General features: G+C 30.5%; 1 protein-coding gene across 1 annotated transcript; it reads left to right on the top strand.

Annotated features, from left to right (window-relative positions):
• The first annotated feature begins 372 nt into the window (after positions 1 to 372).
• Positions 373 to 8,688, top strand: LOC145167509 (protein argonaute 4-like). The gene is made up of 23 exons (XM_079086723.1): positions 373 to 557; positions 1,918 to 2,142; positions 3,052 to 3,257; positions 3,339 to 3,551; positions 3,861 to 3,997; positions 4,093 to 4,190; positions 4,268 to 4,365; positions 4,713 to 4,881; positions 4,976 to 5,092; positions 5,185 to 5,292; positions 5,355 to 5,417; positions 5,508 to 5,621; positions 5,713 to 5,878; positions 5,969 to 6,081; positions 6,651 to 6,788; positions 6,872 to 7,002; positions 7,178 to 7,243; positions 7,438 to 7,501; positions 7,611 to 7,722; positions 7,800 to 7,873; positions 8,022 to 8,116; positions 8,225 to 8,256; positions 8,346 to 8,688. The coding sequence occupies exons 2-23, from the start codon at positions 1,927 to 1,929 to the stop codon at positions 8,525 to 8,527; spliced, it is 2,712 nt and encodes a 903-aa protein (XP_078942849.1). The 5' UTR covers positions 373 to 557; positions 1,918 to 1,926; the 3' UTR covers positions 8,528 to 8,688.
• Positions 8,689 to 19,174: the final 10,486 nt, after the last annotated feature.

Below are 19,174 nucleotides of genomic sequence, written 5' to 3'. Positions count from 1 at the left end.
TGTGTTTTGCAATCTATTTAATAATTTTAAAACAGCCCAACTAAGAAGGTTAACTTAATAAAGAGAGAAGAATACGGTAACAAAGAGCCGAGGAGTGCAGTTCAAACCGCGCACTAGGGGCGGTGTTCTCCATTGACACGGTGGCAAACCGTGAGAGATCGCACCCACTCCCCACAGCCTTATGGAGCATTATTCTTGTTAAAAGACGAAGTAATGACGCACTCAAAAGAGAAGCGCGTGGGATTTAAACACTAGCTTTTGGTGCATGAGATCACGACGCAACCACAGAGCGCGTGGAAAGAAAAAAAAGTTTGTCGGCCCAAACGTCACTTTTCCCTATAACTTACTACCCCAATAAATCCTCAACTCTACTCTCTCCGGTCCTCATTTTCATTTTAGGGTTTTTATCCCCTTCTTCTTCGTCGTTCTTTGTGTGAATTTCGTCGTTCTTCGTCACAAAGTAGTCCTTACTTTGTGATTTCGTTCTCTGGTTGTTGTTTTTCAGGTTCTAGGCTGGTGATCTACATTTCGAAACAAGGGTTCTCTCTGAGTTTCAGGTATAATTACTTTATTATTGTGAAGGATTTTTTTTATCGTTGTTTCTGTCGTGCATGGTGTTTTCTGACTAGTCTGGTTCTCTTCCACTTTTTTACTAAATTTATGAGTTAGTTTAATTTTGATTTTATTGATTTTACTTTTGATGGTTCCATTTTTTGATTTTATAAAGAAGTTTTCGGTCATAGTCCCCTGCAATTTCTAGATTACTTTTCCGATTTGGATGGAGTAGAAATACATTAATATTTATGGTATTGGTTTCGTAAATGTACCAAATACTTGATTAGTGAAAGGGGTTTTCAGATTTCGCTGTTATATTGTGTATACGTTTGCCATTTTTGAAGGATCTGCTGAACTAAAAGTGTATTTATAAAAAACGAGCAGGAGTGGTTTGTTTAGTTTGCTGTTATTTGTCGATAATCAAAAGGGGTTTCAGATTTGCTGAATTAAAAGTTCATTTGTATTTTTGTTCATGATTTTGTTGATGTTCCAAGTAATTGATTGGTTTATTTGTTGTCATTTATTGTTTTTTGAGAGGAGTTTCATGATTCATGGTTTAATAATTTTTTGTACATTCATCTTTCTGAAGGAATTGGTGGTACAAAAGTACTATGTACTTTTTTGTCTTATTTTGTTGATATTTGAAATGGATTTTGAAATATTGGCTCTGTATTATGTGTATTCATATCATTTTTGGTGGATTAGAAGTACATTTGTGTTTATGCTCTTGATTTTCTTTAAGTAACAAGAGTTATCAGTTTATTTTCTCGAAATATGAAAATTTTGGAAGGATTTTTTAGTATATGGCTTTTATGTTCAGTGTTTGTCTAATCATTTATGTTATTATTTAAGTACAATCATCAAGTATTTTCTGGCCTAATTTGCTATTACGTTGTTGATTTTGAAAAGGGTTTTCAAATATCAGCTTTATTTTATTTTGCTGTATTTGTTGCATTCTCAAGAATTTTAAGATATGTCTTTATACTGTGTTTGTGTAGCATCTCTGTAAACAGTTATAGAAATCAGAACTTTGATGAACTTCTATTTTTCATTTTGTATTTTGTAGCTTAAAGTCCAAATTAACATATATATATCGATAAATCAAGTTTACAATTTACAACTTCTATTTCTTGTTCCATATTAAGCAAAATGCATTGTTTATATATGCCCCCCCCCCCCCCCCCCCCAAAGATATTGCAATTAGGTAGATCTTTCACTACTAATAATTGCAAGTAGGATACTATAATAAGAAAATAAGTGAAAGTATGTTGCTATTTCTTGGATTTAGTTCAATTTTGAGTTTCTAGTTTCTCTACTTGAGTGATTCTTTATGATGATGCTAACTTGTTCTGTTGTTTGTAGCATCCAAAAATGGATCCAGAAAATGGAAATGGTGATGCTTTGCCACCTCCTCCACCTGTCCCAGAAGATGTTGTTCCAATAAAAGCGGAGCCTGAGAAAAAGAAGGTGATGAGGGTTCCCATGGGGAGGCGTGGTCTGGCCACCAGAGGCAACAAAGTTCAACTGTTGACCAACCATTTCAAAGTCAACGTCTCTAATGTTGATGGACACTTCTTCCACTACAGTGTATGTTATTCTTTTTGTTACTTTTATAAAAGTACTAATTGGAGCTAAGCATTTTAAGTCGTATTCTTTCTTTTAACTGAAAAAGAACTTTATAAAAAGTCATGAAAATGAGGCATTTCCCATTAAGTCATTAACATTTTCAAATTTTCTTTCTCTTAGTTTTTTCTTCTTCCTCGGCTCCAATATATTTTGAACATAATTTATCCAAAAAGAAGCACCTTGTGTTTTTCTTTGACTGGCAGCTTTTTCCATTAGGTCCTAACTTTATACAAAATTTTAATCACTTATTTTTCCATTCTTTCTGAAATATTTTCTTAAATATTGTAATGTCCAGAAAACACTTAATGTGTGTTTCGGTGACTAGATGCAAAAAAAGAATGACCTAATTAGGAAAGTCATGCAAATGAGGCTTTCCCTTTTGGTTCCTAACATTTTTTAAAATTCCCCTTGTTTATTTTTCCATTCTTCTCAAATATCTTTTTAGCATCATTTATCTGAAAGAATTTCATGGGTGTCTCTTTTCGACTTAATACAGAAAGAATGACTTGTTTTATTCAAGAAAATGAGGCACCCGATAAAGTTCAAACTTTTACAAAGTTGGCCTCATTTATTTCTCCCTTCTTTCACAATTTTTTTTCTAAAGATCATCTATAAATCATAAAGTCATTACTTGAAATTACTACTTTAACTTGGACCTAAAACTTCCATTACTTTAAACTTTATCAAGTGTGTTTTTTTTCAGACATTTGGTCAATAGTCAAAAATAGTAAAATACGTCTTTCGAGTAACTTACCTAGCCAAAATCTGCATATCTGTTACAAGTCTTGTAACTTTAGATCATTTTTCTTGGTTTAAAGATTCTTTCAAGTGGTGAATTACTTAAAAAAGTCTTAAATTTATACCAAACAGGTCGCACTTTTTTATGAGGATGGACGCCCAATAGATGGAAAAGGCATCGGAAGAAAAGTGCTTGATAGAGTCCATGAAACATACGGTTCTGAATTAGCAGGAAAGGAGTTTGCTTATGATGGTGAAAAAAGTTTGTTTACTGTTGGAGCTCTTCCAAGGAACAAACTTGAATTCACTGTTGTACTTGAAAATCTCACTTCAAACCGGTAGGTATTGCATACTGTTTTACATTACTAATCTGTTTTATATATATGACTTTAAAATCTTATGAATTTGACAATGTGCAGTAACAATGGAAATGCAAGTCCTGGAAGTCCTGACAATGACAAGAAGAGAATCAGGCGTTCATATCAATCCAAGACTTTCAAAGTGGAGCTGAGTTTTGCAGCCAAAATCCCAATGCAGGCAATTGCACAGGCTCTCAGAGGACAGGAATCTGAAAACTCCATGGAAGCCTTGAGGGTGCTTGATATCATTTTAAGACAACATGCAGCCAAACAGTAAGTTGTCACTTATATATTGACATTTGGTTAATTTAAGTAAGAAAGGTTGAGTAACAAAATGTATTTTTACCCATGATTGCAATGTAATTGCATTTCTTTATTGATAACAGCAGTGCACTTTATTCTTTAACCAATAATACTAACATGCATGTATCTTTTTACACCAAAATGGCATAGTGGTTACATTTTGCTACAAATTTAGTCAACATGTCGTCCTTTTTTACCCATAATAGCATTTTTCTTATGTTTTCTTACCCACAATGTAACATGCTGTTGATATTAATTTACTTTATCTTTTACCTATAGGGGGTGTCTGCTTGTTCGACAATCTTTTTTCCACAACGATGTGAAGAATTTTGCTGATGTTGGAGGAGGTGTTCTTGGATGCAGAGGATTCCATTCCAGTTTCCGCACATCTCAGGGTGGTCTATCCCTCAACATCGGTAAATATCTCATTACTCTTTTCCGTTTTTTCCATTTTTACCCCTGAAGTGAAGGTGTTATGAAATCTGAGTTAACCATGGTTTATGATTATCAGATGTGTCTACTACCATGATCATCCAGCCTGGGCCGGTGGTTGATTTTCTGATTGCAAATCAAAATGTGAAAGATCCCTATTCTGTTGACTGGGCAAAGGTAACAAACAGTCATGTTGTCATTTCCTGAGGGGCTGATTTGTAAATTGTTGCTAAAAGTTTGTGTGGTGTCATCAGGCAAAGCGTACACTGAAGAATCTGAGGGTGAAAACCAGCCCTACCAATACTGAGTACAAGATAACTGGTTTGAGTGAGAAGCCTTGCAATCAGCAGCTGTATGTTTTCTTTTTTATGTTATATGTTTTGGTTAAATGGAATCATAGAAGGAATGGAATAGGTGATTCCATAGGAATGAAAAAAAATAACCCTTCTGTTTTCCTCAATGGAGTGGAGTTGATCATTCCTGAACCAATGTGATCCTTTCCATTTATGTTATTTTAATGACATTGTTTTTTTAATACAAAGAAAAAAAATACGGTTTTTATTACAATTACATAAATGGAAAGTTTTGGCGACATGATCTTGGAATTTCATTCCTTTGTCATTCTTTTCCAACCAACCAAACAGATCCTCATATGTTCAAAAAAACTTGAGATCAGCTAAATTAGTGAACTTTTTTCAGGTTTTCGTTGAGGCAGAAGTCAAAAGATGAGAATGGTGAATTTGAGACTTTGGAAGTTACTGTTTATGACTATTTTGTGAATTATCGCAAAATCGAATTGCGATATTCTGGTGAACTTCCATGTGTGAATGTTGGGAAGCCTAAAAGGCCAACTTTCTTCCCCCTTGAGGTACAACGCAATGGGGCTCTATCTCTATGTTATGTGGGCCCACATTTGTCATATTCTAATGGTTGTTCTTACTATGTGTGGTGATTTGTTGTAGCTGTGTTCATTGGTCTCTCTGCAACGCTATACAAAAGCACTCAACACAATGCAAAGATCCTCTTTGGTGGAGAAATCCAGACAAAAGCCTCAAGAAAGAATGAAGGTTTTAACCGATGTACGTACACTACACTTTTTAAACTTCAAGGTGGTTTTTATTTATTACTTTTAAACACAGGATTCTGAATTTTTGCTTTGTGTATTTTTCAGGCACTAACACTCAATAAGTATCATGAGGAACCTTTGTTGAAATCATGTGGGATTTCAATAAACAGCAGCTTCACACAAGTGGAAGGCCGTGTTCTTGCAGCCCCAAAGGTACTTTTTTTTTTTTGATGGATTATAATTTTAATATTTTAATTTTGGTATTGCTGTTACAGTTGAAAGTGGGTAATGGAGAAGATTTCTTCCCGAGAAATGGTCGCTGGAATTTTAACAACAAAGTATGTATCTTTGATTTTTTTCAACTGTTATATGAATCTTTTACTTGAAACCGACATACATTATTTCTGAAAAGAAATGTTTTGATATAGAAACTTGTGGAGCCCACGAAAATCGAAAGATGGGCTGTTGTGAACTTCTCTGCTCGCTGCAACATTCAAAGTCTGGTGAAGGATTTAATAAAATGTGGAGGGCTCAAGGGAATCGTATGTTCTTATTTTTTTTTCCTTTATTATTTTTTTTTATAGACATAAGAATATATTTGAGTAACTAACTTGGTTTGAATCCGATGTGTAGAAAATTGATGAGCCTTTTGATGCATTTGAGGAGAGCCCACAAAACAGGAGGGCCCCACCTCTTGTTAGAGTTGAGAAAATGTTTGAAATGATAATGTCCAAGCTTCCTGGTGCCCCACAGTTTCTACTCTGTTTGTTACCTGAAAGAAAGAACTCTGATCTTTATGGTGATTCATCTACTTTTTATCTTTTATTTTTTATTTTTGGAAATTTAATCTATCTATCTATATGTTGATGAAATGTGTTTTGGTTGGTAGGTCCATGGAAGAAGAAGAATCTGGCTGATTTTGGTATTGTGACCCAATGCATAGCTCCAATGAGAGTCAATGATCAGTACCTCACAAATGTCCTGCTTAAGATCAATGCTAAGGTGAGTACACTTGAAACAAAAAAAAACAGGTCAAATGCTAGAAATAGCAATTGATTTGTGTAACAAAAAAAAACAGGTCAAATGCTAGAAATAGCAATTGATTTGTGTATTATAGCACTGAAATTTTTTTACTTTTATAAAGATTCAATCAAATTTCAATTCACTTTTCGATACTATAATTAGATAGCTTTTTTAAACCCTATTGTCCTAAATAGGAAACAAATTGAAGGTACAATACAATGCCTTGTATACATAATTGGGTGGATTTTTCAAAAGCAAAAATGGAAGTAACAAATATATCGAAAGTACATATAGTTAAATCTTGCGTTTAGCCCAAAATTTATAAGTTCATTTATACAAAACCCCACTTGGAAAAATGCAAGAAATAACGTTCTTGTTTGATTGATACTTTCATTTCTTCCTGTTATCATCCAATCATGTAGATTTTTCAAATAATAAACAAAAAATAATAGTAGGAAGCTTTAATAAACAAAGTAGGTTGCTGTTTCTTAGTCCAAAAAAGAAGAGATTAAAGTTGATTTTTTTTGTTTGTTTGTTTGTGCATGCAGCTTGGGGGTCTTAACTCAATGTTATGTGTGGAGCATTCTCCTTCCCTTCCACATGTTTCCAAGGCTCCCACAATCATTCTGGGCATGGATGTGTCTCATGGGTCACCTGGCCAATCTGATATTCCATCTATTGCAGCTGTAACTATTTTTCTTTCTTAAATTTATATTTATAGGAATAGGAATAGTTTCATAAAAGATCCTTTGTTATATTATATTTACAGGTTGTTAGTTCCCGACATTGGCCTTTGATCTCCCGTTATCGAGCTTCTGTCAGAACTCAATCTCCAAAGGTGGAGATGATAGATTCCCTGTTCAAGAAAGTTTCTGACACTGAGGATGAAGGCATAATGAGGTTCAATTCCTTCTTCATTCCCTTGTTTTTATTTGCTATTTAATATTTATTTTTGTGGATACATTATATATATATATATATATATATATATATATATATATATATATATATATATATATAAAGAGTTCACATCACATTGCAAGCAAATGATGAGATTTTCTTTTTTTTGTGGCAGGGAGCTTCTCCTTGACTTCTATACGAGTTCTGCAAAACGTAAGCCAGATCAGATAATCATCTTCAGGTGACTTGTTTGACTTGTAGTATTTTTCATTTTAACGTTTAGATATTTATGTTATTTTCTTTAAAAAAAAGAGGTGAAGTAATTTTTATTTTGCTGTAAAAAGCTCAGACCTTAAACAAGGTATTCTTAGAAATTGGTAACATCAAGATTCCTACCAATAATTTAAAAATTGATTATTTGTTATATTATAATAGGGACGGTGTGAGTGAGTCACAGTTCAACCAGGTTTTGAACATTGAACTTGACCAAATTATTGAGGTTTGACTTTGACCCACATTATTATCATAGTTTCTTATTTTGTTAAAGCAAAAAAGATAGTATTTTTAAGTGATTTGATTTACATATGGTAATGGTAATGGTGTGGTAGGCCTGCAAGTTCCTTGATGAGAAGTGGAACCCAAAATTTCTTGTGATAATTGCTCAGAAGAATCACCACACCAAGTTTTTCCAGCCAGGATCTCCAGATAATGTCCAACCTGGTAAATTAAATACTTGAGTTTTAGAAATGAGATAGATGGTTTAAAAATTGAATGATTATTATTATTTATTATAACAGGAACTGTGATAGATAACAAGGTCTGTCATCCTCGCAACAATGACTTCTACATGTGCGCACATGCTGGCATGATTGTAAGTAACCCAACACTTTCTTTCTTTCTTTCTTTGTCAAATTCAAATTACATGTTTTTGTTTGGCTTTAAAAAACAATAGAATACGAAAATATTGTTTTTACTAACTAATACTATTGGGATTGCAATTGAATAAAATATTTGAACAGGGGACAACTAGGCCCACTCATTACCATGTTCTGTATGATGAAATCGGGTTCTCAGCTGATGATCTCCAGGAGCTTGTCCACTCCCTATCCTATGTGTAAGTTGCTTTTGTCTCTCTCTCTCTCTCTCTCTCTCTCTCTCCTTCCATATTTGTTTAATATTATGAAAATCATCTAACTCAAAGCTTTGAATTCAATTATTACAGTTACCAAAGAAGCACCACTGCGATATCTGTTGGTAAACTATCTTATGTTTAAGCTTTATAGCTGACAAATGACTAAAAAGCCCTTGGTAGTAGTATTAATTGTTGTTGGCTTTGTATGCAGTTGCACCTATTTGTTATGCACATTTGGCAGCGACTCAGGTGTCCCAGTTCATGAAGTTTGAAGACCACTCGGAGACATCCTCCAGCCATGGCGGCACCGGGGTCACATCAGCTGGAGCAGTGGCAGTTCCTCAGCTGCCAAAACTTCAGGAGGCGGTTGCAAACTCCATGTTCTTCTGCTAAGCTAAACTAAATGTTTGTCTATCTCTGTCAGACGGAGACTTAAGTAATAGTAGTAAGTAGTTTATTATGTGTGGATAGAGGTTAAGGCCTTGTTTGTTTGTATGTATGTATGTGAATGAAGGAATGTTAGGATAGGATGGATGAATGTTTGCTTGGACTTAGATTATGGTCGATGGATGACTCTGACTTATGATGTTTTTTGGATGTATGCATGCTTATGCTTAAATACTTCACCTTCAACTTCTATAAAATCATCTTCTTCACCCAAATCAAGATCATCATACATTCATTTTACTCTAAAACTTTCTTTTTAGCATATATACCCTTGTTTCTTCCTTTACTGTATTTGGCACATTGTGTGCAATCCGTAACACACAAAAAACCCTAAATAAAATGACATTTCAAGTGATACGCTCCTCCCTTGTATATGTTACCACAAAAATTGCAGGTTTATATGCTCCTATTATTAGGATATTGAGTTCAGTGTTTTCCACCTGGATCACTACAAGTATTACTTGATGTTGAATCAGGGGGTGGTTGTGGATGACCTAAAAGAATGATATAAACCAACAATACTCGGGAAAATAATTATAAAACAAACAATAGGCAATAGCAAAATCAAGTCACCAACAAGTCAAAAATCACAACATAGTGTATAGCAATTAGCAAAAATCAGAAAATATTGTGTATATATATATATATATATATATATACACAATATTTTCTGATTTTTGCTAATTGCTATACACTATGTTGTGATTTTTGACTTGTTGGTGACTTGATTTTGCTATATATATATATATATATATATATATATATATATATATATATATATATACCCGTCTTATTTAGTATCAGAGCGTGGAACGTTTAAGAGTTTTATCGTATAGAATAACTACGAGTCTTTTCACATCTTTATGTAACAATCAAATACTTTTCACATCTTTATGTAACAATCAAATAATTTAGGAACGAGTAATATGTCTTGTAATTTGGTATCGTGTCACTATGTACGAAGGATTGCTACCATTTGTCTATATAAAGGGATAGAACCTATAGTAAAATCATCGAGCATTTATAATAAAAATCTTGTTATCAAATTTTTTCATATCTCTCTAAATAATCTCTTTCCGATTCTCTTAGCCTATCTCTTATATTTTTAGTTCTTTTCATTCACTTCATATTATATCCCTTACTTAAACTAATTTAATATCTTCTTGGTTGAAATGTCTTTTTCCATTTTTTGTTGTTTTACTATATAATGGACCAGCTAATTTTGATTTTTTCTGTTTACCATATCATTGTTTCCATGTTTCATATATATACCTTCCTAAATATCTTGGAAGTTTTATAAAATATGTATCACATAAATTATCATCCATTGTTTGCCCGGTTTGTGATAATAATCGAGTAAAATCTAATGTGAATCCCCTATTCTAATAAATAAGAGCAATTTTTCCACGTGACATTGTATTAGCCCGCCCCAAGCAATTTATCCCGCCTAAATTACTTAAGTGATTTTCCCAAACTACCCTTGTGCCTCTTATTCATTCGTTATCATCGGGAGACAGCAACTCATCAATTTGAAACCCTAATCCAGTCACTCATCAATCGCTGGCTCCCTCTCTCTGGTCAAAACCACCATTGCTACCTGTTTCTCTACTCAAGAAAATGGTAGCATCTCAACGAAAGAACATCATTTATGACGACTAAAGACTTACACACACAGTAGGTCTCTCTCTCTCGCTGGTTTACGATCATAAACCACCACATACCTCAAAGGAGAAGTACTTTAGGAACGCATACAGAGGGGACACAGGGGTTTCGACACTCCGGTCAAGAGAAATTCCTCAGCATATGGAAAGGTCATCTTTTTAGGCTACCATTTTTTCTTTTACCGCTTAAATTCTAGATGTCATTCAGGAATCGCTCAAAAGTTTCCTAATTTTTCTTTTCATACAGTTTGTTATTGTGTTCTTTGCTACCAAAAATTTAGCCTCCAAAATCATGAATCGATGATATTTTGAAGAGCCGGAGCCAAAAAAAACGTGAATAATGAATAATGAAAACATTGATATCAGGTTAGCTTCATCTCCAAAACTCATCTCAACATTGTCGAATTAGGTTGTTGAACATAATTTTTGAATTTCGTTTTTTGGGTTTTTTAGTTTCCATTAGCACCAACTGTTTGACAAAATGCCTCAATGAAGATTCACGTTCTATTTATCTATAATCTGATTTCAAATTATTGGTTGTAAATCCATGTAATGAGGCCATACATCAAAACCTTTTCTTATAATAGTCATAAATATTAAAGAATGTTGAATAGTTGGTCACAAAATAGAAACAAGGGGAGAGGTATGGAGAGATGTATGGTGGGATAGAGCATACAAATGAGTTAATGAGTTTAAATCGAACATTGAAATTTTTCGAAATCATTTGCATATTGAAATAGACTGGAAAGAGAAATTAGAGTAAACATAAAATTTAAATGAGTTTAATTCAAAATTTAATTTAATTTTTAATTTTTTAATGTTTTATTCATATTCAATTCATTAGGCCAGCGTGAAACTAAGAAAGATAGATGTGCCTAAGGCGTAAGCAAACTGTTTTTTTGTAAATTACAGTTGTTCAAATTTGTGATTATTTTTTGTTGAGGCGAGTTTAGGGGGTGGGTGGAGAAGAAACAACTACAAGCTTCTTTTTTGTCCCAAAACTAAAAAAAATGATCATCAAATGTGTGCAGTTGTATGCAGCTCACAATTTTTTTCCAAAACTTACCAAGAAAATAGTATCTTGGATCACTGTTAATTGAAAAGACGGTTGGACATTTTTGTCCCTGATAACTAGAAACATATTTTTAAGTTTTGACTAAGTAAATCTCATTCAATTGTCATGGATCGATTTTAGTTGAAAGATTGAAAATTTTCCTTGGTTTATTCAGTTTCAGTTTTTTAAGTAAATACCTTAGGGTTTATGATCGTTTCAATAATATCGCTTTCTTCCTTTCTCTTTGTAGTTTCTACAAAAAATGCAGTTTAATTGATTTTTATGCTGGTCTTTTGGTATTATATTGTATTGATGAAAACTTTTTGTTGAGTAGAACCCGGAAGGATGCCAAGAAGAGATCCCATGGTAATGAAAATTATGATCCAAGAACTCTATTCTTGCCTCCTGACTTTTTGGAGAGTTTATTAGGTGGCCAGGTAATTGGTCCTTTTTGGTCACAAGTGATTAAATTGTATTCAATCTGCAAGTAATTGAAACGGTATGCTTTTTGTTGAATATAGAGACAATGGTGGAAGTTCAATTTGCAACATATGGATAAGGTTCTATTTTTTAAAGTAAGTTATCTATCTAATATGGACATAAGATCTGAAATTATCAAATATTTTTCTATAGAATACGCTTTTCTTAGTTGCTAACTCCATGTAACTAATCAGATGAGAAAATTTTACGAGCCATTCGAAATGGATGCACATGTTGGAGCAAAAGAATGTGAATAGTCTTCGGATGGTTTTGGTGTTTTTGAAGGATAAGGGTATTTTGGTCATAAAGTAAAAATACATGGAAAAATAATTCAATATTCATGATATTTCTCAAAATTTTGATTTATTTGAATAAAATGATACTAAAACTGGAATTTTTGATATTCAAGGGCCAAAAGATAGAAGAATTTGGTTTGAAATTATAAGCGTAATAGCATTATAGTTTGCTATTATGATTTTTAGAAGTGGAAATTTTATTTTTAAGTGGCATAATTTGGTATGTATTTAAACTAGAATGATTTAGGAATTTTTTTTTTTGAAGTTCAAGTTAGCTTTGACACTTTTAGGACGAAAGGGGGCATTTGGCTCTCGTGGTACACATATTCAAAAATCAAAATTAATTATAATGATTTTATATAATTTGGGTATTTTCTATATGCTTGAACTTAAATAGTCATTTTTTTAGTTTTTTTTTAGAAAAGTTTTCTTTTGATCTTAGTTTCATCAAAACTTTTGTGATTGTGTGGTATGAGTTTCAATATTAATTAGAAATCATAGATGAAAGCTGAGAATTTTTTTTAAGAATAAATATGATTGAAAAATAAAATTTATTTTACCCGTGGTTCCCACGGGTTTTACACCTAGTTCATTAATATATTTCATATCTGCTATGCTTAGTTGTTTAAGATTTCAGATAGCTATATCTTCTATTAATGTATTATTTTTTGCTGGGTCTACTCCTAGAATTAATGTTCTTATTTGACTAGTAAAATTATATGAGTTATCACCTAAGGCTAAAAAGAAAAAAGATAAATACTGAAGAAAATGAAGTAAAATGAAATAAACCAAATGTCTCAAATAACAGATGAACATACATTAATACAAACAGACGTGACGTATTTTTACAAAAATTTAGCGTTACAAAAACTCAAATAAAACTATACAACCCAAAGAAAACTATAATACATCCTTAAATTATATTAAAACATAAAACAATCTCATAATATTCACCTAAGAGAATTCTTCTTTATCTAAAGGACTATATTTTATATTTGATTTTCTTATTGTAATATCAGGATTTTTTAATTTAAATTTACAAACATATTTAACCTTTGATTTTGTAATACCTTCTCCTATAAGTCCATTTTTTTTTTAAATATAAAATTATAGGATGATTCATACTTTTAGTTATATCTTTACATTTTTCCAACTCATGTGTTAAAAATTCTATTAATAATTTAATTGTTTCGTTTTCAACACTTACCTTTATTTGATTAACAATCGGAAACATTGCCTCTTACAGCATCGGTCCAATTATTGGGTGCAAAAAAAATTCATCTTTTCTAGCGGCAGACGAGTATATATATTAAGAAGACTTTACGTGCTGCTATTGAGGCTGAATTCTAAGTAATCAATCATTCCATTAAGATAAAAATTAACGATCTGTTCTTCTGGCATATCTGTTAACTTTAGATTTATCTGTAAAAGGAGTATGGGACTATCTTCACCTTCATCATTCAACCTTTGAATTACTGTAACTCCTTTATAATTAACTTCTTGAAAAACAATATGTACAATCATATGATGTAATTTGCCCAATAGCCTTGGGTATTTGGCAAAGCAAAAAGGCCCAAGATCCAGATGAAATTATATATATATATATATATATATATATATATATATATATATATATATATATATATATATATATATATATATATATATATATATATATACTAGTAGGGTACCCGCGCGATGCGGCGACGCCAGCTGGTTCCTTTCGTTAGATAGTTTTCATACGGCGATTAATTTCTTTTTCATGTCAGATAGTTCGTTTAAGCATTCTGGCGGATTGCTTTTTCGACGATTAGTTTTCTTTTGGCATGATGTTTTAGGATAAAAAGAAAAGTATTGTTAGTTATTTACCTAAAACTACTACTCTGTAGTTCATAAAGTTCTAATAATTATGACCAATCTATAAGTACTAATCGAGATCTACGTTGTAGTGTTTCAAGCTTTATATAATGAAAAATGGTTGTTAAATTATCAAATCTCCTATGACATTTGTAGACATGTCTCTACCTTTTGTTTTTTGTTTTTTTTAATCGACAAATCTAATTTACTCCTAAGCTAACACGTAATTCTATCAGTATGTCCACGATGGGACATGAACCCTGACCTCAAGGAGGGAAGACACCACCTGATACCGCTAGGCTAAAAGGTTTTTAATTTTCTTCTTGAAAACCTAGTGTACTCATTAGTTTCTTTTTAGACTAATTACTCTATTTTTTTATTCCTTTTAACTACTTTAAATATAATATAACAAATGAAAATATGTTAAGTAACTACATGCTACAAACAAAATTTTAATATTAAGTAACTACATGCTACAAACAAAATTTTAATATGTTAAATATATATAACTTTTAAATAATTTTTGACTCTTTTTACCCAACAATATATAAAAGGTAAAAACATATTTAACATCTTATTCATGAATAATCTTAAGAATCAAAAACTATAAATCAAAATTATGACTAATATATAGATATTATAACTAATATTTTAAACTTTCTTTAAACAACCTAACATCTATATTATATCCGGTGGTACAATATTTTATTAGAGTTTGTAAAAAATAAAACTTTATTTGTTTAAATGGTTAATTGATATATTGTTAATCTTTCATATGGTTTTTTTGAAAAGAAATTAAATTGATATTTTTATAAATTCATTAACTTTCGTTTTAATATGCCGTTGAAACAAATGTTCATTTATATATAAACAGATCTAAACTTACTATGTTAAAATGGCCAAGTTATAATCAAAATATTCAAAATTTCATATTGATTCTTAAAAAATCATAAATCATGGATGATTTTTGGATTTACCTAAATATAAAATAATGTTTTTTTGATTATTGATACTTTTTACTTTGTATCATATCTCATCTTACACTACATTATAATAACTATTTTTATGGGCTATATTATTTTAGATTAAACTAATTAATAACACATTAATAAAACAGGTTTACAAGAATGAGCATAAATGTTCTCTTTCTCTCAATCATCTTCATCTGCTGTTTTTTTCTATACCATTCTTTCTACTTTCTTAATTAACTTGTGTAAAATATAAAAACAAAAGGTAAATTTTAATCATATATTGACAATCAAGCAAAAGATATTCTATGAACATAGTTGGACATTTGTTGGTGGGTCATAAACACCATTTCATGGCATTTCATAATACCATTCCATTTAACTGGATTTCATTCTACCATTCAACTCAACCAAATAATTTGAAAGCATTTCATTGATTATAATTTTAAGAAAATAAATAATATATTAATCATGTTAATTTTAAAGTATTAAATTAACTTTTTAAATTGTCTTGTATCAAAATTATTCAATATATTTTTTTAGTTAACTTTTGATCATTTTAATTTATTAAAGTAAACTAACATTAAAAATATTTGAAATCGTTAGTATTTTAAAAATATTCATAATATTTGTTGAATAATATTATTTTTAAAACAAAATATATACTCTATTAGATAACAGAGAAGTAAAAAAAATACATCTTTATCATACATATACCCTCCTAAATATTGTAACCCTAAACTAACCAAAGCCGCTTCTAGCACTTCTACCTCAATCACCACTTTCTACCATCTCTTTACCTCTACTCTGCAGTTACAATCTCCTCCTCTATATCTGACGCCACCTCCTCCTCCGCCTACACAACAAACTTCACCGCCACCTTCACCTCTTTCACCTCTATTGCTTCCACCATATACTATACCTCCATCACTACTGAAACTGTCCCTGCGGCCTCTATAACCGAGGTCGGATATGTCCCTGATCCTTTTCGTTCTACATCCTCGCCTTCATCATTTTTAATTTACAGAATTTAACCAACATCCGAAAATCACTTACATCATAGCTGCGACCTCTTTCTTGTTACTCCTGTGAACCATCTCGTTTCAATCAAGGCAGATCTAAGTCATATGTGTTCTCCCTAAACCGTATCCGAAAGAAACCCATCAATAATATTTTTATTCATTTTTTTTGTTTTATTTTTTGATTAATTGTAGTCTCATGTTTTTTTCTTTTGACGATTTGCAGGTTATTTCTTGTTCTGTTTTATATTAAAAATACACATACATAAAAATAGAATTCTCAAAATCAATCGGGTGTAGATATTTTATTTATAACAAAAAAAATCACCAACCGATAACACAATAAATAAAACGAAATGTTATCGCTCAATCCAAAAGTTGTACAAAAAGAGTGAATTAGTAGCAATAAATACAACAAAAATCATTATAATATGTATTATACAAGATATCAAATCACTACAAAATTTGGTTATTTCTTCAAAGAATATCAAATATTAATTACAAAATATGAATACAAAAATATTGAAAAATGAAACAAACACTTTGTTGAGATAATCTATACAAAGTATGTATACGTCTGGTATTAAGATGTGCTCTTCATTGTAGATTTGGTAGGAGAAAATAGAGACCAAGAGTGGTTTCAGAAAGACAAAGATGTGGGTTTATATTATATGTTAAAAGAAGCTTATGCCGTTGGATTATACACAATGATCCCCTAAAACCATATGAAGCAATCCGTGTGATGTCTAGCTGGCAATCCATGTGATAAAGTATTATTACATGTGCTCCGTGTCTATCAACCCCAAACTAATTTCACATATGTATATATGTGTTGTAAATTATGTATAAAACATTATACGTTATGTATCATGATTTGTACCTCTTAGTTTATGATCTTAATTTTAAGACTTTATGCATTGGATAGTTGTATATTATGTATATATTATAAGTAGTTATATATTATATATATATATATATATATATATATATATATATATATATATATATATAATTAATAAAAATATAATTTGTCGTCCACATCTTGAAACCATCCGACCAAAGCGAACTGATAGCCATTTAGAAACCACCAGCCGAAAATAAACTATTCGTCGAAACGAAACTATTCGTCGCCGCCGCATCGCGCGGGTACACTCCTAGTATATATATATATATATATATATATATATATATATATATATATATATATATATAGAGAGAGAGAGAGAGAGTTAGGTTCATATATAACCTCTAAGTATTGTGTGAGTGTGTGACCAATTTTGGACCAATCATTTGAAATGGATGAATTAATTAAATTAAATAATATAATTATAATTTATATTAATCAATTATTTAAATAACCCTAATTAAAAGCCTATAATTATGGAAAGTTATCTCATATATTGTTCATTCACTTTTTATGGAAGATTACATCAACTTCTTCAATGGTTTTCTAGACTGAATCTAGAATCGACCAAGTCACAACAAGAAGAAAAACAATTGTATAGTGTAAATTGAGAAATCCTGCATCAAGAAAGTAAGAGCAAGATTTTGATACATTGTTATTGCATTTATAAAATTTTAACGATTTAAATCATTTTTTCAATTTATGGTGGATCAAAATGAGCACCATATGAATTTAAACATTTTCTTAACGCTGCATACAAAATATATTTGATCAATTATTTATTTTGCATATGGATGAGGTTGCCTTTTTTTTAATAATAATAATCTAGATGCATAAATGTTTCTGCCATAATAGCTAAAATCTCTTCAAAGATGAAACCTTCATTGATACGACTACATAATCATTTTATTATAATTGAATTAACCAATTAGTGGTAATTGGCAAAAGATCTAAATGATGAATTGAATAATTTTTTATTAATCCTCTTTTCAAAAAAGAAACTTGAATGAATTCATATACAGTGCACTTTCATTTAACATTAACACAATTTAAAGCTCCATTCTTGTTGTATGTAATATGGTGGTGAGGAAAATACAACAAAGTCTAATCTTTTTTCTTGGGTATCTGACATTCATGCTTATTTTATTAATGTTACAGTGAATACCCTTAAAATGTGTGAAGTGAATATCTTTAATGTGTATCACTTCATGTTCCTTTATTCTTGAAATTTCAATTTTTATGCAATCGGTTTATTCATAACTTTTATGGAACACATAAGAATGTAATGTGGAATGGAAATTGATTCTTGAATGTAATATGAAATAATTGAATGCAGAACTGAAACAAATTTTTGAATAATAGAAGACAGAATAATTACTTATTCTTGAAGAATTGAAGAAACAAATGAAACTGATTATTGGAGAATGGAACATAGAATTGAAACTGATTCTTAAAGAACATACTACAAAAGAATGGACCTTAGAAGATCCAGAATGCCTATGACAAGAATGTTATTTTTACAACAGTATATGCATTCATTGTATTCTAATTTTTTATATAAATATGTCAAACATTGTGTCAAAATGGATAAATTTTAAAAAATAAAACTTGATTCTCTCAATAATTTCATTGGTCATTTACACATGTACAAAATATTCTTTAAGAATGCTTATAATAACTGGTGCTTTGAATTTATGATTAACTGGTTATCGATTCTTAAAATAATACAGTACTGTCTTAATATGATTAACTTATATGACTTTGTATTCTTTAAGAATGTTAACTATAAAAATATCTCCTAAATGAAGTCATATTTTTTAAGAATGAAAACAAAATATATAAGAACGAACTGGATGATTAACTTATATGAATTCGTATTCTTTAAGAATGTTAATATTCTTTTATGAAGTCGTATTCTTTAAGAATTAAGAATGAAAACAAAATATATGAGAATGAACAGAACGTGTTGAATGAATTCGTATTCTCAAAAAATCAAATTTAGTTTGAATGTATTTCATAAAATCCGAATTTTGAATTGATTTTTATTAATTAAATTGAATTAATTGCCTAAAATCTAGGTCATTTTGATTTCTCTCTCATAATAAGATATCATATTTGCATTTATGATTAATTAAAATGTAATTATTTAGTACATGTACCTTAATATCATAATGGTTAATTCTTCTAATCTGATGGCCAGAATTTGGTCACACATTCACATAATATTTGTGATTCATATTTGATCCTAACCCTATATATATATATATATATATATATATATATATATATATATATATATATATATATATATATATATATATATATATATATATATATATATATATATATATATA

This window comes from Lactuca virosa, chromosome 3 (assembly GCF_052849685.1).
Source record: "Lactuca virosa cultivar CGN04683 chromosome 3, Lactuca_virosa_CGN04683_v6, whole genome shotgun sequence".
In the NCBI taxonomy this organism is placed as follows: domain Eukaryota; kingdom Viridiplantae; phylum Streptophyta; class Magnoliopsida; order Asterales; family Asteraceae; genus Lactuca; species Lactuca virosa.
The sequence above is the reverse complement of the archived record's forward strand: the minus strand, read 5'-3'. Positions and strand labels throughout refer to the sequence as shown.

Bases quoted from the DNA above. Each gene is read 5' to 3' on its own strand.
- LOC145167509 (XM_079086723.1), top strand. From the start codon at position 1,927: ATGGATCCAGAAAATGGAAATGGTGATGCTTTGCCACCTCCTCCACCT. The intron at 3,258-3,338 runs GTAGGTATTGCA...GACAATGTGCAG, and splicing joins GAAAATCTCACTTCAAACCG to TAACAATGGAAATGCAAGTC. The intron at 4,366-4,712 runs GTATGTTTTCTT...AACTTTTTTCAG, and splicing joins AAGCCTTGCAATCAGCAGCT to GTTTTCGTTGAGGCAGAAGT.